The following is a 23,142-nucleotide window of genomic DNA, read 5'->3' as shown; positions in this document are numbered from 1 at the left end:
AGTATTTACCAGTAAGAAATGCGTATAACCATTTGCTGTTTATTGGCACAAAACAAAAACTTTAAAAACTGGACCTAAACATTGACAACTTTGAGTTAGAGCTACCTGACATTTTATTTGGAAAAGTATCACCTTTTAACAATTCTTGCTTCTTTTGATAACTCAAATAGCTTTTTGTTTTTTCTTCGCTGATGGCGCGTGCCACGACAACCTTACTCTTTCTATAGCAAAACATATCCGACAATGCAATTTTAACTCCATGATTACTTATTTATTTCTTTATTTATTTATTCATTTATTTACTTATTTTTTAATTTATTTGTTCATTTATTATTTCTTTTTTATTTATGTATTTTTTTATATATATTTATTAATTATTTTTGTACTTATTTTATATTTATCTATTTCAGATAAGTACACATACAATTCAATACTCAGGCAGGTTCCTTGGTCTTTAGTTTTAGCAATACTTTTCGATCGATGTATCAGTCGTTAAAATTCAACGATAAAGGAAGATTTTTATTTATTCATGTATACGTTACATGGACTGCCGTCCACAGCTATAATATTCAATTTACTTAATTAAATATGACCAACAAATTTACTTTGTAAAACAATATTGGTCGATTTATTTTTAAATACAACGTGTCGCTGCGCTATAATAATGTTTCCCGAACTGTAGGGTGAGGTCTAAAATGGCTTTGAAATTTTTGTAAGGTTGAAGTAAATACACACATATGTATTCTCTGCACTTCTGTAAATAAAACCCGATTCTTTCATCACTTCAGATGTCCGCTAAAGCATTGAATATTAATATCTCTTTTTAATAATTTGTTTTTATAAGTCTTCAGTGTATAATCATTTTAGCGGTACATACATATATCTATACAAATTTACACGTATTCTGTTGGTATGGATACACACATGCACATCCATAAGTTTAGTATGTATATACATACAAATGTGCATTAAAAGTAGAGGTAATATCAGCCAAAAAACTGAGGTAGCATTTGATCAAACAGTTGATTCTGGATTGTGTTGCTGATAGTTGTTGCTTTCCATACATATGTATACATACATGTAAAAATTTTAAATGTGCTAGCCCAAACTACTTTGGTTTATATTAAATAAATTTGGAATATGTACGTTAGTTAACGTTATTTATAAAAATAATAATTTAATTGCGTTAAATGGTTTAACTATTACTTGTATGTACTTAAATATAGTCGTTTTATACCTCTGAACGAATCTGAATGTATGTACAGTGTTAGCGTATGATATGTACATACATATGTACATATGCATGTGTCAATGAATCGCAGCTTCCTTCCTGCAGAGGTATTTATGTACTTCAATTTAAAAGATTCTGAGCAGAATAACTGTTTCAGATATCGACAAAATTAAACGTTCCCTTATTCACTAACATCTAAATTGTTTAATATTTATACCCTTGCAGACAGTATTATGATTTCAGTCTGAAGTTTGCAACGCAGTGAAGAAGACGTTTGACCCCAAAAAACATATACAATTCTTGATCAGCATTACTAGACGGATAGATCTAGCCATGTCCGTCTGTCCGTCCGGTTCAATGCAAACTAGTTTAGCAGTTTTAAAGCTATCGCGCTGAAACTTTCCCAAAAGCTTTTTTTCTTTTACAGATAATATTTAGGTCAGAAAAGCCGTATCTTGATCAGCGTTACAAGACGAGTCGATCTAGCCATGTCCGTCTGTCCGTCCGTCCGTCCGTCTGTCCGTCCGTTTCTACGCAAACTTGTCTCACAGTTTTAAAGCTATCGGGCTGAAACTTTCCCAAAAGTCTTCATTCTATTGCAGGTAGTATATGAGTCGGAACTAGCCGGATCGGACAACTATATCTTATAGCTCCCATAGGAACTACCGGGGAAAAAATTTGAAAAAGATTATATCTTTCGTGTTTTTAAACATATACCTTTCTTAGCTGGGATTTAACATTTTTAAATTAGTTCTGAATTTCGAATTAAATTTTATCAAAATCGGACGACTATATCATATATCTGTCATAGGAACGATCGGAAAATTGGTGGTAAAATAATATATAACAAATTATAGCTTTGGTGCTTTTTGACATATAACCTTCTCAGCTTGGAAATAACATTTTTTAATTAGTTCTGAATTTCGAATTAAATTTTATCAAAATCGGGCGACTATCTCATATAGCTGTCATAGGAACAATCGGGAAAATAGTAGGAAAAGAAGACTTTTGGGAAAGTTAAGCTATCGTCCTAGCTTAAAAACTGAGAGACTAGTTTGCGTAGAAACGGACGGACAGACGGACGAACAGACGCACATGGCACGACTCGTCTAGTGACGCTGATAAGAAATATATATACTTTATCGGGTCGGAAACGTTTCCTTTACTGCGTTGCAAACTTCTGACTGAAATCATTATACCTTCTGCAAGGGTATAAGAAGTTAAGCTGCAGGCTGTTTAAAGTGTACACTGCAACAAATTTTGATTTCTTAATAAAAGTAATACTTACTGCTATCTTAAGTGCAAGAAGTTGTGCGTTGATCTAAGGTTGAAGTACGTCTCTTTTTAAGATGTTCTATAGGTTTTACAACATAATCTAGAAAATTCTGGTTCCTTTATCCGACGATGGCATGGCTCACACTTAAATCCAGTAAGTTATCAGAGCACCATTTTAAAATTTATTAAGTTGTTCTGCAGGAACAAATAAACATAATTTGCGTACATTAGACATTACACGGGAATGAGTTATAATTGAGAAAAGAACATTTATTAATAATGTAAGATGTAGTATGAATTATTTCCCACAAATGAGATGTATATATTTTTTTATATTTAAATTACATCGAAATCTAGTGTACATTACTTAACTTAATAAATTTTTTTGAGTACCAACTAGTGGGGCCTACGACTCCATACTTAATTGTTTTAACTTTATATGAGCTTGTTGACAAATTTTTCGGATCGTTGTAATGCCAGTTGCATAGGACGGAAATAGAGGAGATGCTGTCTGTGCAGTTCCTAATGAGAACACTCGGTTCGCGGTATATAGTTTTAGAATAATCATCATCATAGTTTCTTCTATGGGTGATTGTGTTGGGAATGCGTTAATGGCACGGCGCTCTGCTCCGTGATAAGGTGCTTGTAGTTTTTAATGTGCGATTTAGCACAGCAAACGAAGATTGGCAATGCTTTTGTTGATAAATTAATTTTGAGTCGAAAATTATGCCCAACATTTTAAAAGAAATTAACATATTTTGTTTTTAAAGTGTATATTGAAAAGGTTACATTGGTGTATACGATAAATATTATGTAGCTTGTATTTTTCAATTGCAAGTGAGTCCCTAAAACTTAATCTACGACTTTTAATTTTTAAAAATTGATTTTTACAATTATCATATTTATTATTTTTGTTAAAATATTAGCGTCCATAAGTGAAACCTTTTCACGGGTTTAATAATTGTCCCTCCTAAAATGAATCGTCCCGATCATGAAACGTAAATCAAAATTAAATATATAATGAAAAAACTATAAATATGAAGAAAAAAAATGGTATTTTAAATTTCAATTAACGGAATTAAAACTTTTATACTTTTTATTTTCTATTAAAAAAATCTATTTTTGTTAGGGCGATAGAATCAATTAAATTTTGTAGTTCAAATGTCAATGCTGGTAAGCGATGTGGTCTTAACAACAAATCTTAATCAATAAAAACTTTCTATCTAAAAACATTCTGCCTATCACTTTTACACTTGTACTGCTCATTCTCTTAAAACAATTCAACTTTCCAAAGTTATAGTATGCAGTCGCCATTGTTTTCGCGATACTATTTAATTTGTGTTACTCGTTACATCTGACCATCGCAGCAGATATTTAATTCTGCGGCTATTGGAGGTGTCAGAGAAATCTCTTCCAACCAAACACGGTTGGTTTAGTGCATTGATGTATGTAAGAAACATAACTGATTTTGGTTGGAAAAGATTTTTGTTTTACCCCGTATATAGAGTAAACGCCTTCGCACAATCTCTCAATGTGTACATTTTGTCTTTCTTTAGTTATAAGCGGGCTCTTCACATTAAAATTTTAATTAGTTGTCTGTTATATTTGTTTCGTAGCTAACTTTGAAACTTACCTTTATTTATGTATGTAATTTTAGTTAATATTCAAAGCTCCCAAAAAGTGTAGGTCTTAAAAAAAATCAGTAACCTTAACCACTTAACCACTTGTATATTATGTATATATTTAAGTTGATATTTTATGTTTAATTTTTTCCAAAAACAAAAAAGTAAGAAAGAACTTCATTGTGACCAGATCAACGATCTTCTACATTACTCTATGAAAAATATAATCGAAATACACTTTTAAAGTGTTTATATTACTTATGTCCGTCTGTCCGTGTGACAGCGCCGGCTCTAAAACTAATATGGTTTAGCTTTTATATTTAGATTCCTAATTTTTGTAAGCAGGGCCCACTCTGACTCCTAGTTACCGCACAATCCTGTGGCTCTTACAGTTACAGTATCGGCAATACGATTGTAAATTTGAAGGCTAATATCTCGGAAACCCAAGACAGAACATTGGGATTGTATATTAAGATTCCTTAGCTTTACAAGGACGACAACTTTGAAAAGTTTGGCCAAGAGAATCTCTTACAGAGCAATTTTTAATAAATGAAAAGTTCACGAAGTAAAAAGTTTATTTACGTATTTAGTTTAATCAAAAAAAATACTCTTATAGTACATTTTGTGTTTTTTTGTATGGGTAACGGCTTGAAAAAATTTTAAAGAACCCTCTGACCGAGGATAAAATTTAGTGACGATCGCACCTACAGCAAACAAAAGTTCTGATATCAACATTTTTGACGAAAATCTATTATTCCATCTACTAAATAAATACATTTTCTTAAATTTTTTATTCGGGACGCTTTTTGGAAATTTTGCAGCTAAAGAATAAATGAAAAAAAATTTTTAAATGTATATATTTTGTAGATTGTATAATTTTGGAGGTGTTTTCTTTGATATCAGAAGTTTTTGTGTTAAAAATCAATCATATAATTCATCTACCTTTATAAAATAAATACTATTAAAGTTTCTTATTCGGAACAAACACCCTAAACCGTATGGATGCGCCAAAAAAATTAAAGCTCAGGCAGTGTTATAGGTTCTAAACTAGTAAATGCAGCCACTTTTGTAAACATTTTTAAAACGGGACTTTTACGACAATGTGTTGCATATAAAATGTGAGGAAATGTCAATGGGTATATAGTTTAAGGCTTAGCCCAAAATCGTTAAAGACGCTTTTGAGAAATAGGAAAAAAGTTTAAGAAATATCGGAACAAGAAAACTTTTGGTCATAATCATTTAATGATAGTATTTCGACAAATCATGATATGAAATCAAACAAAGTATTTTAAAATACCTTTCTAACGATATATAGCGCAAGCCAAAAGCTTTTTTAGTTTAGGTATGTTTACAGAAATGTGTCGTATGCCAAAAATTTGAAATCGTTAGAAGAAAGGTTAAAAAAACTAAATAATAAAAACTTTGGACCATCATTTTAAACGGTGGTATTTAGACAAATCGTGTTTAAAATACATAATATTTCAAAATACCTTTCTAATGCCTACACAAGAACGAAAACGTTGAAACCATCGTTGTGCGGTGGAAATGGAACCGGGTCCATTAACGAGAATCGGATCCATTATTGGCGGCTTGAGATGTATTTTTGCCTTCATCGTAGAAGTACTGTAAAATATGCCGTATTTTCCTTTTAATTTGCTTCATGTTCACGACGCTATAACTTACTAACGAAACAACAAATAATCTTTCCAAAAAAGATATAGCATGACCCGGTGCTAAGAATAAAACTAGACCTACGCGCTTGCAGCGATAGCTAGCGAAAACACACCAAAACTTTTTTAACAACTTAATATTTTGCAGCAATAAACACAATCCTGGTTAGGAAACAGCATGAACCAGGCCAGTTTTTTAAAGCCCTATAAATTCTCAAAAGGTTGTTTTTTTTAATCTTTTTCTTAGAAACCGTTTTCTTGGCCAAACTCGTGAATATTGCATCGAATATTTAAAGAAGACAAGCTTTCATTTTAGCGTTCTCGTATTTAATCAAAAATGCGAAATTAGTTTAATAAAATTTGTTCGATTTCTTGTATTTTTTATATCTTGTTTGTGAAAGCATATTTAGGTCCTGTGATGTCCTCTCCCACACAGAAAAAAAAATGCGTCATGATCAATTTGATATGCGCATGGTAAGTTTGCGTTTTTTCGACAAATATCAATTTTACCATGAAATAATGTCAAATTGATACCAAAAAATGTAATTTTGTGGAATTCTCTCTTTTCGAATATTTCTTGACGTCGAAAAAGAGAGGATAGAGCAATATGGCGGCGTTAATTACGTGAGTGGAAGCAAAATAGACCTATTCGAAATTCGACTTGGCTTACTTCAAACATGTCATCTTTTGAACTTAACGCTCGCGGAAAACGTTATGCGATAGACCAGCTGGTAAGGTGTCTGTCTCTGATGCTGAAGATCCCAGGTTCAAGTACGCTCCAAGGCAGAGTATGCTTTAAGTGTTTAAGAATAATATCTAAAATGTCCTTATAATTGTTATAACAAAGCTGCATTTAAATGATTTCAAATTTCAATAAAAAAAATAAATAAATTGTCACTGGGAGGACTCGAACCACTAACCCTCAGGCCTGTGTTTCAAAAACGAAGCGCTAGCCCTCTGAGCCAACGCTAGATTGTGACAAAAAAGCTTTGTCAAAGCTTTTTTCTAGAAAAAAGTGATACCGCTAATGTAAAAATGATATTACCGAAATATCGTTTTAAACATTTCGATCATATCAAATTGATATGTGACATATCAGGGCCGAATTGATATTGGATTTCATCAAATTGACCATCATATCACATCAATTAGTTTTTCTGTGCAAACAAATTTAAATATTTTGAAAATATTAATTTAATTTTGAAATATCATTATAATGTTTTTTCAAAACCCAGAAATCATCGATACGATATATTTAAGCAATTAGACAACCTTAAGTAGGAGATGTTCCCGAATATAAAGGGCAAACATCCTAATGTCCAGAAATGTTACAATTAGCTTCCAAAGTTCCCTATCTACACAATTTGTAGGTCAATTGATAACCTTTTTTTCTGGTATTAAGACGGTAGTACTTTTAGTTTTGGGTTGCTTGTGGGCGATAAAGTGGAAAAAGGAATGAAATGAAATGAAATGAAATGAATGAAATCTAAATCCTTTCGCTCTTATTTTTTCGAGATCACGGTGTTCAAACGGACTGATGGGGGCATGGTGATGCTGATGATGCTCGGCTAGTGATGCTGATAAAGAATTAAGACGATTTTTTCTGCCTTTTGAATAGTAGAACCGGAATATATATATTTTTCAATGTCAGTGGAATTGGTCAAAGCCTACGAGTAGGCATAAGAAACTAGAATATTGTTGCGCAAATATAATGGAATTAAAGTACATATATTAAATGTCGCTGCGTCGGAATTTTCACTTTTGAGCTTACGAGTAGGCATAAGAAACTAGAATATTGTTGCGCAAATATAATGGAATTAAAGTACATATATTAAATGTCGCTGCGTTTGAATATTCACTTTTGAGCTTAAATGATAAACAGTAAGTTTCAGTTTGAAAAACAAGAAAGGAATTTAAATTCGGCAAGCCGAAGTTTTTATAACCTTGCAGTCATAAGAAATAATCAACGTTAGTAACACCATGTGAAATTTTTAAGGCTTTTTATAAAATTCAGAATTTCAAACTAATTAAGAAATGTTATTTCCAAGCGAAGGAGGTTTTAAGTTATTAAACAGTTAATTTTTATACCCTTGCAGAGGGTATAATAATTTCAGTCTGAAGTTTGCAACGCAGTGAACGTTTCCGACCCCATGAAGTATATAAATTCTTGATCAGCGTCACAAGACGAGTCGATCTTGCCATGTCCGTCTGTCCGTCCGTTTCTACGCAAACTAGTCTCTCAGTTTTGAAGCTATCGGGCTGAAACTTTCCCAAAAGTTTTCTTTCTATTGCAGATAGTATATAAGTCGGAACCAGCCGATCGGACAACTATATCTATACCCATAGGAACTATCGGGAAAAAAATTAAACAAAAATTATATCTTTCGGGTTTTTAACATATAACTTTCTTAGCTTGGATATATGATTTTTAAATTAGTTCTGAATTTCGAATTAAATTTATCAAAATCGGACGCCTATATCATATAGCTGCCATAGGAACGATCGGAAAATTAGTAGGAAAACATGAAATAAAAATGATATCTTTTGTGTTTTTTTTTAACACATAACCTTATAAGCTTGAAAATAACATTTTTTAATTAGTTCTGAATTTCGAATTAAATTTTAGTGAAATCGGACGATATAGCAGTCATAGGAACGATCGGATAATTGGTGGGAAATAATGTGAAACAAATTATAGCTTTGGGGCTTTTTGACATATCTTATAATATTGGGAATATACATTTTTAGTATTTTTAAGAATTTCGAATTCAATTTATTAAAATTATTGATTATTTTTTATAACTGCACGGGTATACAAACTTCGGATTGCTGAAGTTAATGTCCTTTCTTGTATTATAGTCATATAAACGAAAAGACTTAAATACACCGTGTTTGTTTGTAATCGCTCTCATTATATCCTTGCAGAGGGTATAATGATTTCAGTCAGAAGTTTGCAACGCAGTGAAGGGGACGTTTCCGACCCCGTAAAGTATATATATTCTTGACCAGCGTTACAAGACGAGTCGATCTAGCCATGTCCGTCTGTCCGTCCATCTGTCTTGTTTCTACGCAAACTAGTCTCCCAGTTTTAAAGCTATCGAGCTGAAACTTTCCCAAAAGTTTTCTTTCTATTGCAGGTAGTATTTAAGTCGGAACCAGCCGGATCGAACAACTGAAATTTTTTTAGGTCAGTCGATAGATATTTATGAGACAAACAAATTTAAGTTAAAATTTTGTTTCTATCATAAAAACTGTAGGCGCTACAGATTGTGGGCACGGATTGTGGGCGTTAAAGTGGGCGTGGCTGAAACAAACTTCCACTGCGCAGGAATCTGCATGCCAGGTTTGGCTGTTGTAGCTTTTATTATTTCCGAGATGTACGACGGACATGGCTATATCGACTCGGCTAGTTATTCTGATCAAGAATATAAATACAGGGGTCGGAAACGCTTCCTTCTACCTGTTACATACTTTCCGACGAATCTAGTATACGCTTTTACTCTACGAGTAACGGGTATAAATACTAAAATACCGCTAAAGAAATAATTAATTAAATATGTTTCTTGAGTTATCGAGCTGTTCCACGTCAACGCCGAAAAACAATTATGACTATGTAAGCAATTTTTTAATATTTTTGTAATTTGATAATGATAACTAATGCTGTAACAACAGTAGCTATTACAGGATTCTTTCACTTTATTCATTTCCTTTAATTTGTTGATTAAAAATTGTTGTTTGATTGTTAATATCACCATGGGATCCAACCCAAATCCGAACTTGGTAGCAGCAGTTCGAACCAACTGTGCGTCTGGATACAGCTAGCTGAGTGAAGTCCATGATTCCGGACTTAAAGAAAAGAGACTTGTAGTTCTCCCACAAAGGATGCAATTATTTGTTTCTAGATTCACCAGATACCACATCTGAGGATATTCTGGAATTTATACGTGAAAAATTCCCAACCGAAGATATTGCAGTTGAACAATTTCGATTTTCATACGCTCGTAGGATATTGTCTTTTAAAATATTTGCTCCGCCTGATGTTTTAATGTTTTACTTTCTGAAATCTTTTGGCTTTTGATGATTTAGTAATTAAAGAATTGGTTCCAAATGAACCGAGAACAAATAACAGGCCCTCCACTGTGCCAAAAAACTAAAAAGTTTAATTTTGGCGTATCAAAATGTTAGTGGATTAAATATGAAGCTAACCAAGCTTTATGCTGACTTCTCTGCATTTACTAAAGATATTTTAGCTTTTACGGAAACTTGGCTGAAACCAGAGATATCCGACTCTGAAGTTCTGGCTAATAACTTTAATACTTATAGGACCGATCGCCACTCACGTAGGGGGGCGGTGTCCTGATTGCCGTTACCTCTAGCCTAACATCTGAAAGAATTCTCATTCATATACACAATAAAATTGAATTTCTAAGTGTAAAAGTTTCTTTGCAATCTTTATCTGTTTTTGTTACATGTTCTTATATTCCACCTGGCTCTGACCTAGTAATTTATGAGCACCATCTGTCTGCAATAAAATCTGTTTTATCCCTTCTTTCTAACAGAGACCTTTTGATTGTTTTAGGTGACTTTAATCTACCTGATATTTCTTGGTCTCCCCCTACTGACTCATTTGTCGCTATGCCTTTAGCCGCCCATGAATTTGTGGATGGCCTTTTAGAATTATCGTTACAGCAAGTAAGCTTTATAAAAAATTCCTTAGGAGACAATTAGATCTTGTGTTTGTTTCAGACCCCTCTGAAATCACAGTATGTAGAATTGAAGCTCTTGTTGTACCTGAAGACCCATATCATCCAACTATGGAACTGACAATTTCCCTCCCCTGCTCTGATACCCTCTCTCCTTTAGTTTCTCCAAATAAAATGAGATGTTTTCGTAAATGTAACTATAATAAACTTAACGATATGGTTTCCCATTATAATTGGACAGATTTGTACAATTGTACAGACATTGAAAGTGCCACTGAACTATTCCATACAGTCTTAAATACGTTATTTAATGAATGAGTACGTGATGGGTTTTTTTCAAACAGGTCTCCTTGGTTTACCAATGCGCTTCAAAGACTTAAAAACCTCAAATCTAACACTTATAAAAAGTATAAAAAATCGGGAAGACCAGCAGATTTTTCGAAATATGTTGTGGATCGAACAGCTTTTAATGTTCTCAACAGTCATTACTATTCTATGTATCTAAATCGATGTAAATTTGAATTTTCAAACGAACCGAAACAGTTTTACAACTTTGTTAATGCCAAGCATAAGTCATCGTCATTGGCATCGACGGATTCTGAAATTGCTGATTTATTTGCTGAGTTTTTTCAAACTACTTAATAGTTAAATTCTAACTACCCTAATCCCTTAAATAGGGCAAATTTTATTTTTTCCCCTGTAATCACCGAAAGCTCTCTCGTAAGAGATTTAGCAACAACAACGCCAACTTGTTCTCCTAGAAGGACTCTTTTATTATTCTGCTCCATAAAAAAAAAAAAGGTGCGAAGGCGGATGCCCAAAATTATAGAGGTATTTCTAAATTGTCGGCAATTCCTAAAGCATTTGAACGTATTATCACTTCTCATTTGCTACATTTATGTTCCTCGCGTATATCACCGTGTCAGCATATTTTTGTTAAGCGAAGATCGACCACAACCAACCGTCTTGAATTGTCATCTATTGTAATAAATGGGTTTAAGAAAAAAATGCAGACTGACATTGTATATACAGATTTTAGTAAGGCCTTTGACTCCGTTAACCACTCACTTCCTTTATTTAAATTAGATCAGCTTGGGTTTCCTGGTAATCTATTATCTTGGATTTCATGTTACTTGAATGGTAGGACTTAGAGGGTTATATTTAAGAATGCTGTTTCAAAATTGATCTACGTGACATCTGGAGTGCCTCAGGGTAGTCATTTGGGCCCTTTGCTGTTTACTTTGTTTATTAACGATCTTCCCTCAATCATAACACATTCTCGTGTACTAATGTATGCTGATGGTGTTAAGCTTTGTTTATTATATAATGATATATCGTCGGGATTTAATTTACAGTCGGATATTGATTGTTGTTTTCATGGATGGTGTTGGTACAACCTTTTAAATTTGAACTGCCTTAAATGCAACGTTATGACTTTTTATAGGGGTACTACTACGTTTATCAGTTACGTTCTTAAAAATCTTCTTCTTGAATCAGTTAACGATTTAAGTGTTCTTTTTGACCCTAAACTTAAATTTGACGGCCACATTATGTCCACTGTTAACAAAGCCATGAGTGTTCTTGGGTTTATAAAGCGTTGGTCAAAAGAATTTGGTGACCCTTATACGACCAAATTATTATTTACCTCCCTTGTCCGTCCTATTTTGGAATATTGTTCGTCGGTTTGGAGTCCACAATATCAAGTGCACATCGACCGTATGGAGTCGAAACAAAAAAAAAAATTTCTCTTATTTGATTTGAACTGGGATCAAAACGTAAGGCTACCTTCCTACGGGAGTAAATTACAATTGCTTGGTACTATTTTTATACAAAATCTTATAAGAGGTTACATTGATTCTGCAGATCTTTTAAATCGCTTAACATTCAACGTTCCTGTTAGACTAACACGAAATTATTATCCTCTAAATTTGCAATGATGTACTTCAAATTTTTGTCTGCACGAGCCCTTTCGCGTTCTATGTAATAATAATAACTGTAATAAACTTTATCAATTAATTTGCATTTCAACATCTATCCCGGTATTAAAAACTAATATTATCATTTGCTTAATCTTAGTTGTGCTTTTATTTTCATTTGTGTCCCGTCTTTATTTGTTTTATGTATGTATGCGAAATCGCAAATTAATTTCCGCGCGTAACAAGCACGTGCTTGGTGTCGTTGAGCCACTTGTTTGTACTGTTCGAAGTGCATCAACGTCCATATATATTTCCAGCAACTGTGCCAGTAAATTTATACGCAGATATTACCACATTTATTAACACTGGATCTGTTGAGTACTAAGCCTAAATAAAAACACGTTTAAAAATTAAGGTAAATTTTCTTTAATGAATGAATGGCTAAGGCGCCATAAAAAATGCTCTAAAAAATTAATGAAATTTTTATCAAAAAAATTATATTTGTCCATGCCAGCTGGTCCTCGGCATACAATTTTTGAAATATTTGCTGGAATTTGTTTAAGATTATTTTACTTAGTGTCATTTTTTTTAATATAATTTAAGAGAAGAAAAGGTTGTTATTCGGCCGCTTAGCAAACTACGAAATATAATTTAAGAACTGAACTTAGCTCTAAAACAGAGTTAGGGAAATAAAGATAAACATAAAAAATGTACTCTTTAAGCTAAAACTTTTCGAGAATAGAACTCAAGACCGCATAGTTTGGATGTTGTAGCTTTGTAGCTTTTATAGTTTCCGAGATCTCAGCGTTCATACGGATAGGCGGACATAGCTAGATCGATTTGGCTAGTGATCCTGATCAAGAATATATATACTTTATGGGATTCCGAACCCGCTTTCTTCTACCTGTTTCATACATTCTGACGAATCTAGTATAGCCTTTTATTCTAGGAGTAATTGGTATAAAAATCAAAGATACCTTCTCTGTGTACTATTTTCTATCTTTGCTCTCTATTAAAATAATGCGGCTAGCTCACTTGATTTGAGCGTTCTTCCCACCAAAATAAATCAGAATTTATGGTTCATGCACTATTTGGTCGCCTTCAAATGCCATTTTTTTCGAAAAAGTGCCAAAAATGCCATAATCTGACCCCTATTACTTCGGTAAAACTCAAAATTTCGCAAAACCGTTAAAATTGAGATTTGGTTTTGGCGTTGTGAAATGGAAGTTCGATGAAAATTGGACCTTAGGAACAGGAGTGGCACGCTTGGCAGATTTTGACTCTATAATAACTGATATGCCCAAAAAAGAACGGTACTGAACATTGTATAATAGCTTTTATCTTATACATGAAAGGTATTGCATTTTTTTATCATGTTTGTTATTTGTATAGCGAAAAATACATTTTTACGATTTCGACCGTGCTTCTTCTCTTTACCGTTTTTTATATGATGTTGGGTACGGGTAATTTTTCCCACATAGCGGGGTAGCTGATTATGTTATAATTTCACCTATGTTCTTAGTTGTGTATGCTAACTTCGTCTCGAGGTCTGCAAAGAGGATGCTTTATACGGGAGTATTTTTAATTGATCTTTGTGATTCTGTCATATGACTGACTTGTGGCCCGATTGTATTTAAAGACTGTGTCGCTAATTGATACATTTTAAATTTGTGTTTATTGTCAATAACTAATGTATCGTTTATGAAATTTATTATTGCTCCTAGTTTTGGGTTTTGTAGATCGTTTTTAGTGTAGAATCTGAAATGTTTATGAGTATTGCATGTTGTGTTATTTTATTTGTGCCTCCGACTAAACTAACCGAAAAGACTTCTTCGTTTGGTTTAAGACCTGGTACTAATTTATTTTAAATGTAGTTTTGGTTTCAGCTGTTGTCAATTAAACATCTTAAGATTTTTCCGTTCCCCATAGTTAGTTTAAAGTATGGTGACGAGTATCTATCAGGTGTGTTTGCTCTTGGTATATACATGCTATGTTAAATATTACGAATTCCGAAGTATTTGATTAAACTTATTTTTATATCCTTGCAAAGGGTATAATGATTTCAGTCAGAAGTTTGCAACGCAGTGAAGGAGACGTTTCCGACCCAATAAACAATAAATATTCTTGGTCACTAGACGAGTCGATTTAGCCATGTTCGTCTGTCGGTCCATCTGCCCGTCCGTCCTAAGGAACTATCGGGGGAAAAATTAAAAAAAAGAATTATATCTTCGGTGTTTTTAACATATAACCTTCTAAGCTTGGAAATAACATTTTTTAATTAGTTCTGAATTTTGAATTACATTTTATCAAAATCGGACGACTAAACCATATAGCTGCCATAGTACCGATCGGAAAATTAGTGGTAAAATAATATGAAAAAATTAAATTTTTAATGTTTTTCAACATAGAAACTTCTAAGCTTGGAAATAACATATTTAATTAGTTCTGAATTTCGAATTAGATTTTATCAAGCTCGGCCATATAAACGATCGAAAAATGAGTCGGAAAATATGATAAAATTATATCTTTGGTGTTTTTTTACATATAATATTCTAAGCTTGGAAATAAAATTTTTTACATTTTTAAGAATTTTGATCAATTTAACAAAAATCTTACTACTCTAACATAAAGGTGTCAAAAAAGGGTCTAAAAAAAGAATGAATTAATTTTTTTTTAATATCACTGAAGTCAGCAAATAAAAATTTAAAAATTTCACATGGCGTTACTAAAGTTGATTATATCTTATAACTACAAGGGTATACAAACTTCTGTTTGCCGAAGATAACTTCCTTTCCCTTTTTTTGTAAATTCTAAATACCTTTAAATCATTTCATTCAACACTCATTTTCCATATTCACTTTTTTTCCGAAAAATCTTTAACCTATTGGACAAAATCTGGTAGTTTGTCTAACTCACTAAGTTTGTGAGCTTACTGTCTTGTTGATAATTGTTCACCAGTTTTTATTAAAAAAACAAGGAGGAACGCTATAGTCAAGTGCCTGGACTATCAGATACCCGATACTCAACTTGAGGGAAAAAAATAATAATAGAGATATATATGCATAAACAAAATATTCTAAAGCGCCACGTACCGGCTATTTTGGCATATGTTATGTGGCCGGCAGACAGCTTTAAGCGTTTTAGCCGTTTTGGGGCGTTTGAGTAGGCGAGGTAAATATTTTCTTAGGTCAATCGAAAGGTTTTAATGAGACAAACACATTTTATAAAAAAAATATTTTCTACCATGACAACTACCACAGTTTTGGGCGGCTTGTGGGCGTGGCACATTTTTTTGGTTCAATCGATAGGTATTGATAAGACAAATGCATTTCAGTTAAAATTTTTTTCTATCATAAAAACTGTAGGCGCTACAGATTCGGATTATGGGCGTTGAAGTGGGCGTTGCACCCCAGTGAAACAAACCTGCGCTGCTCAGAAACGCCACGAATCTGCATGCCAAGTCCTACGGCTCTAACTTTTATAGTTTCCGCGATCTCAGCGTTCATACGGACAAACGGAAAGACACATGGCTAGATCGACTCGGCTAGTGATCCTGGTCAAGAATATATGTACTTTATGGGCTCGGAAACGCTTCCTTTTACCTCTTAATAGTTTCCGACGAATCTAGTATACCCTTTTACTCTATGAGTAACGGGTATAAAACTAGGGTACAGTTTGGGCACTTAGTGAGCGTTTGGGTAGGTGAAGCAATGTTCTTGCACTGCCCAAGAACCTGTATAATTACCCTTGTCGCAAAAGGATACTTACATTTTTATTTAAACGAATCATCAGCTAAAAACACAAGATCGTATATCTTGCGTTTATTAGTATTCTACTCACGGTCAAGGCTGTGAGGCCAGACGAGAAAACTAGTGGTTTAAACACAGAAATGCAAATTAAATTTGAGAACAACAAAATTAATTTTAAAATTAAAAAAATATTTTAAAACTGTTTAAAATTTAAAAATAAATATTTTTAGGCAAAAGGATTTCAGTGAGTATTATAAAAATTAAAAATAACGAATCTGGTTTCCCATGTCAGAAAAATTGCATAAACATGAACACATACTCGAATATCATGTTTTTAATATTCTTCTTTTAATTAGTTTTTCATCAATTATTCGTAAATTTTTATGTTCAATAAAACTCAATTTCAAAATAATTACTTTTTTTGTTTGTAAGTGTTTGCACTAAACCGCTTCTTATATCCAGAATAATAAAATTGAGATAGCTCATAATACCAATTTATAAATAAAGCGAGTCTTTGAATTTTTTAAAACTTATGCGTTTATTTTTTTATTTTTTGTGACTAGCCGTGTTTGGTGCAGGAGCAACTTACTATTTTTTAAGATTATCTTTATTTATTAGTTAATCACAGTATACGAGAATATAGGATAAAACGAAAATCTACTGTGATTTCCGATCGTTATAAATGATCCATCAATCAAAAGATATCGCAAAAACTTAAAGGATTGCATACCAAGACTTTAAAAAATCAAATGTTTGGGACAAAAAGCGTTGAAAGTGTAAAAGAGAAAATTTAGAATAAAGATCCAAACGACTGTTGTGGATAGTCTTTAATTAGTCTAGTTTTATTCTTACTTATATTACGCGTCGAACGACACTTTATTGCAGCGCGTCGATTATATAAAAAATTAGAAAGTGTATTTTTTTAGTAACAAAAAGTCACAAAAGTTTATATCTTAATATTTTTTGTTGAAGGTTCGATTGCCACTAGGTTTTTACCTCCTTAAATTTGACGGCCACATTATGTCCACTGTTAACAAAGCCATGAGTGTTCTTGGGTTTATAAAGCGTTGGTCAAAAGAATTTGGTGACCCTTATACGACCAAATTATTATTTACCTCCCTTGTCCGTCCTATTTTGGAATATTGTTCGTCGGTTTGGAGTCCACAATATCAAGTGCACATCGACCGTATGGAGTCGAAACAAAAAAAAAAATTTCTCTTATTTGATTTGAACTGGGATCAAAACGTAAGGCTACCTTCCTACGGGAGTAAATTACAATTGCTTGGTACTATTTTTATACAAAATCTTATAAGAGGTTACATTGATTCTGCAGATCTTTTAAATCGCTTAACATTCAACGTTCCTGTTAGACTAACACGAAATTATTATCCTCTAAATTTGCAATGATGTACTTCAAATTTTTGTCTGCACGAGCCCTTTCGCGTTCTATGTAATAATAATAACTGTAATAAACTTTATCAATTAATTTGCATTTCAACATCTATCCCGGTATTAAAAACTAATATTATCATTTGCTTAATCTTAGTTGTGCTTTTATTTTCATTTGTGTCCCGTCTTTATTTGTTTTATGTATGTATGCGAAATCGCAAATTAATTTCCGCGCGTAACAAGCACGTGCTTGGTGTCGTTGAGCCACTTGTTTGTACTGTTCGAAGTGCATCAACGTCCATATATATTTCCAGCAACTGTGCCAGTAAATTTATACGCAGATATTACCACATTTATTAACACTGGATCTGTTGAGTACTAAGCCTAAATAAAAACACGTTTAAAAATTAAGGTAAATTTTCTTTAATGAATGAATGGCTAAGGCGCCATAAAAAATGCTCTAAAAAATTAATGAAATTTTTATCAAAAAAATTATATTTGTCCATGCCAGCTGGTCCTCGGCATACAATTTTTGAAATATTTGCTGGAATTTGTTTAAGATTATTTTACTTAGTGTCATTTTTTTTAATATAATTTAAGAGAAGAAAAGGTTGTTATTCGGCCGCTTAGCAAACTACGAAATATAATTTAAGAACTGAACTTAGCTCTAAAACAGAGTTAGGGGAATAAAGATAAACAAAAAAAATGTACTCTTTAAGCTAAAACTTTTCGAGAATAGAACTCAAGACCGCATAGTTTGGATGTTGTAGCTTTGTAGCTTTTATAGTTTCCGAGATCTCAGCGTTCATACGGATAGGCGGACATAGCTAGATCGATTTGGCTAGTGATCCTGATCAAGAATATATATACTTTATGGGATTCCGAACCCGCTTTCTTCTACCTGTTTCATACATTCTGACGAATCTAGTATAGCCTTTTATTCTAGGAGTAATTGGTATAAAAATCAAAGATGCCTTCTCTGTGTACTATTTTCTATCTTTGCTCTCTATTAAAATAATGCGGCTAGCTCACTTGATTTGAGCGTTCTTCCCACCAAAATAAATCAGAATTTATGGTTCATGCACTATTTGGTCGCCTTCAAATGCCATTTTTTTCGAAAAAGTGCCAAAAATGCCATAATCTGACCCCTATTACTTCGGTAAAACTCAAAATTTCGCAAAACCGTTAAAATTGAGATTTGGTTTTGGCGTTGTGAAATGGAAGTTCGATGAAAATTGGACCTTAGGAACAGGAGTGGCACGCTTGGCAGATTTTGACTCTATAATAACTGATATGCCCAAAAAAGAACGGTACTGAACATTGTATAATAGCTTTTATCTTATACATGAAAGGTATTGCATTTTTTTATCATGTTTGTTATTTGTATAGCGAAAAATACATTTTTACGATTTCGACCGTGCTTCTTCTCTTTACCGTTTTTTATATGATGTTGGGTACGGGTAATTTTTCCCACATAGCGGGGTAGCTGATTATGTTATAATTTCACCTATGTTCTTAGTTGTGTATGCTAACTTTGTCTCGAGGTCTGCAAAGAGGATGCTTTATACGGGAGTATTTTTAATTGATCTTTGTGATTCTGTCATATGACTGACTTGTGGCCCGATTGTATTTAAAGACTGTGTCGCTAATTGATACATTTTAAATTTGTGTTTATTGTCAATAACTAATGTATCGTTTATGAAATTTATTATTGCTCCTAGTTTTGGGTTTTGTAGATCGTTTTTAGTGTAGAATCTGAAATGTTTATGAGTATTGCATGTTGTGTTATTTTATTTGTGCCTCCGACTAAACTAACCGAAAAGACTTCTTCGTTTGGTTTAAGACCTGGTACTAATTTATTTTAAATGTAGTTTTGGTTTCAGCTGTTGTCAATTAAACATCTTAAGATTTTTCCGTTCCCCATAGTTAGTTTAAAGTATGGTGACGAGTATCTATCAGGTGTGTTTGCTCTTGGTATATACATGCTATGTTAAATATTACGAATTCCGAAGTATTTGATTAAACTTATTTTTATATCCTTGCAAAGGGTATAATGATTTCAGTCAGAAGTTTGCAACGCAGTGAAGGAGACGTTTCCGACCCAATAAACAATAAATATTCTTGGTCACTAGACGAGTCGATTTAGCCATGTTCGTCTGTCGGTCCATCTGTCCGTCCGTCCTAAGGAACTATCGGGGGAAACATTAAAAAAAAGAATTATATCTTCGGTGTTTTTAACATATAACCTTCTAAGCTTGGAAATAACATTTTTTAATTAGTTCTGAATTTTGAATTACATTTTATCAAAATCGGACGACTAAACCATATAGCTGCCATAGTACCGATCGGAAAATTAGTGGTAAGATAATATGAAAAAATTAAATTTTTAATGTTTTTCAACATAGAAACTTCTAAGCTTGGAAATAACATATTTAATTAGTTCTGAATTTCGAATTAGATTTTATCAAGCTCGGCCATATAAACGATCGAAAAATGAGTCGGAAAATATGATAAAATTATATCTTTGGTGTTTTTTTACATATAATATTCTAAGCTTGGAAATAAAATTTTTTACATTTTTAAGAATTTTGATCAATTTAACAAAAATCTTACTACTCTAACATATAGGTGTCAAAAAAGGGTCTAAAAAAAGAATGAATTAATTTTTTTTAATATCACTGAAGTCAGCAAATAAAAATTTAAAAATTTCACATGGCGTTACTAAAGTTGATTATATCTTATAACTACAAGGGTATACAAACTTCTGTTTGCCGAAGATAACTTCCTTTCCCTTTTTTTGTAAATTCTAAATACCTTTAAATCATTTCATTCAACACTCATTTTCCATATTCACTTTTTTTCCGAAAAATCTTTAACCTATTGGACAAAATCTGGTAGTTTGTCTAACTCACTAAGTTTGTGAGCTTACTGTCTTGTTGATAATTGTTCACCAGTTTTTATTAAAAAAACAAGGAGGAACGCTATAGTCAAGTGCCTGGACTATCAGATACCCGATACTCAACTTGAGGGAAAAAAATAATAATAGAGATATATATGCATAAACAAAATATTCTAAAGCGCCACGTACCGGCTATTTTGGCATATGTTATGTGGCCGGCAGACAGCTTTAAGCGTTTTAGCCGTTTTGGGGCGTTTGAGTAGGCGAGGTAAATATTTTCTTAGGTCAATCGAAAGGTTTTAATGAGACAAACACATTTTATAAAAAAAATATTTTCTACCATGACAACTACCACAGTTTTGGGCGGCTTGTGGGCGTGGCACATTTTTTTGGTTCAATCGATAGGTATTGATAAGACAAATGCATTTCAGTTAAAATTTTTTTCTATCATAAAAACTGTAGGCGCTACAGATTCGGATTATGGGCGTTGAAGTGGGCGTTGCACCCCAGTGAAACAAACCTGCGCTGCTCAGAAACGCCACGAATCTGCATGCCAAGTCCTACGGCTCTAACTTTTATAGTTTCCGCGATCTCAGCGTTCATACGGACAAACGGAAAGACACATGGCTAGATCGACTCGGCTAGTGATCCTGGTCAAGAATATATGTACTTTATGGGCTCGGAAACGCTTCCTTTTACCTCTTAATAGTTTCCGACGAATCTAGTATACCCTTTTACTCTATGAGTAACGGGTATAAAACTAGGGTACAGTTTGGGCACTTAGTGAGCGTTTGGGTAGGTGAAGCAATGTTCTTGCACTGCCCAAGAACCTGTATAATTACCCTTGTCGCAAAAGGATACTTACATTTTTATTTAAACGAATCATCAGCTAAAAACACAAGATCGTATATCTTGCGTTTATTAGTATTCTACTCACGGTCAAGGCTGTGAGGCCAGACGAGAAAACTAGTGGTTTAAACACAGAAATGCAAATTAAATTTGAGAACAACAAAATTAATTTTAAAATTAAAAAAAATATTTTAAAACTGTTTAAAATTTAAAAATAAATATTTTTAGGCAAAAGGATTTCAGTGAGTATTATAAAAATTAAAAATAACGAATCTGGTTTCCCATGTCAGAAAAATTGCATAAACATGAACACATACTCGAATATCATGTTTTTAATATTCTTCTTTTAATTAGTTTTTCATCAATTATTCGTAAATTTTTATGTTCAATAAAACTCAATTTCAAAATAATTATTTTTTTTGTTTGTAAGTGTTTGCACTAAACCGCTTCTTATATCCAGAATAATAAAATTGAGATAGCTCATAATACCAATTTATAAATAAAGCGAGTCTTTGAATTTTTTAAAACTTATGCGTTTATTTTTTTATTTTTTGTGACTAGCCGTGTTTGGTGCAGGAGCAACTTACTATTTTTTAAGATTATCTTTATTTATTAGTTAATCACAGTATACGAGAATATAGGATAAAACGAAAATCTACTGTGATTTCCGATCGTTATAAATGATCCATCAATCAAAAGATATCGCAAAAACTTAAAGGATTGCATACCAAGACTTTAAAAAATCAAATGTTTGGGACAAAAAGCGTTGAAAGTGTAAAAGAGAAAATTTAGAATAAAGATCCAAACGACTGTTGTGGATAGTCTTTAATTAGTCTAGTTTTATTCTTACTTATATTACGCGTCGAACGACACTTTATTGCAGCGCGTCGATTATATAAAAAATTAGAAAGTGTATTTTTTTAGTAACAAAAAGTCACAAAAGTTTATATCTTAATATTTTTTGTTGAAGGTTCGATTGCCACTAGGTTTTTACCTCCTTATAATGTGTTAATATGTAAACTTTTTGGTTAGCAAATAATATGAGAAATAAATTATGCACTTTTAATGCCTTCTAAAGAAAGTTATTTATTTCAGTTGTTAATAAAAATAGTGTGCCATATGTAAAGCCATTCTGTAACGGTGCATTATAAAAAAGAGCTAAAATGAACAACAATTCAATGCATAATTCATCCGACCAGGAGTACTCCGAATTTCTCAAGGAATATTTACTGCAAGCGAGCTCAGAAAGTGTCGATCCTGAAAATAACTATGAAGGTCTGTACTTAAAAGCTTATCTGAAAATATATTAAATTTACATTTAAAATTTATTATAGATGGCGAAATGGAAGCAGAATGGTTGACTGCTATTGGTTATCCAGAATTGTCGAAGCCCTTTAAACAGGTAAGAATGTTTTATTACAAAACATAACAGTTTAAATTAGGTCACAAAAAAAAGAATCAGAAGCGGATCTCAAGCTGAATTCTTGGGATCTTCTTGACTTGTGATAAATAATTTTTAATTTATTTCACGTATATCTTCAATAATTATCGTCCGATCACAAAACACCATATTTTTACGGAAAGATTTATCAATTTATTTTCAAATTAAAAACTAACCAGTAAAATACAGTATGCAATGGAAAATTCTGTAGAATGAAAATCTTTTTCTTTTTGTTCTTCCAACGTTGTTGGTATTAAGTTCTACCGAAGTACTAGTCGGTGCCAAATTTAGAAAATTTTTCTCAGATATTGAACAGCGTTCATGAATAAGGTGCGTTAGATGGGCACTAGCCCAAAAAATGTATCTACTTGGTCTGGTGTCTGATATTGTCCATACTT

At 32.7% G+C, this 23,142-nt stretch overlaps 1 protein-coding gene across 3 annotated transcripts in view; it reads left to right on the top strand.

Moving 5' to 3' along the window:
• Nucleotides 1-755: 755 nt before the first annotated feature.
• The window catches only part of LOC108022035 (rho GTPase-activating protein conundrum), a 139,447-nt gene continuing 117,060 nt past the window's right edge, over nucleotides 756-23,142 (top strand). Inside the window, exons 1-3 of one of the 3 annotated variants that reach the window (XM_044093790.2) lie at nucleotides 756-980; nucleotides 22,399-22,578; nucleotides 22,638-22,705. In XM_044093790.2, the coding sequence (XP_043949725.1) occupies nucleotides 22,467-22,578; nucleotides 22,638-22,705 (180 nt within the window). In that variant the 5' untranslated portion in view covers nucleotides 756-980; nucleotides 22,399-22,466. The other 2 variants (XM_044093792.2, XM_044093791.2) reach the window with 2 other exon arrangements.

This window comes from Drosophila biarmipes, unplaced genomic scaffold, assembly GCF_025231255.1.
Source record: "Drosophila biarmipes strain raj3 unplaced genomic scaffold, RU_DBia_V1.1 ptg000005l, whole genome shotgun sequence".
In the NCBI taxonomy this organism is placed as follows: Eukaryota; Metazoa; Arthropoda; class Insecta; order Diptera; family Drosophilidae; genus Drosophila; species Drosophila biarmipes.
The sequence above is the reverse complement of the archived record's forward strand: the minus strand, read 5'-3'. Positions and strand labels throughout refer to the sequence as shown.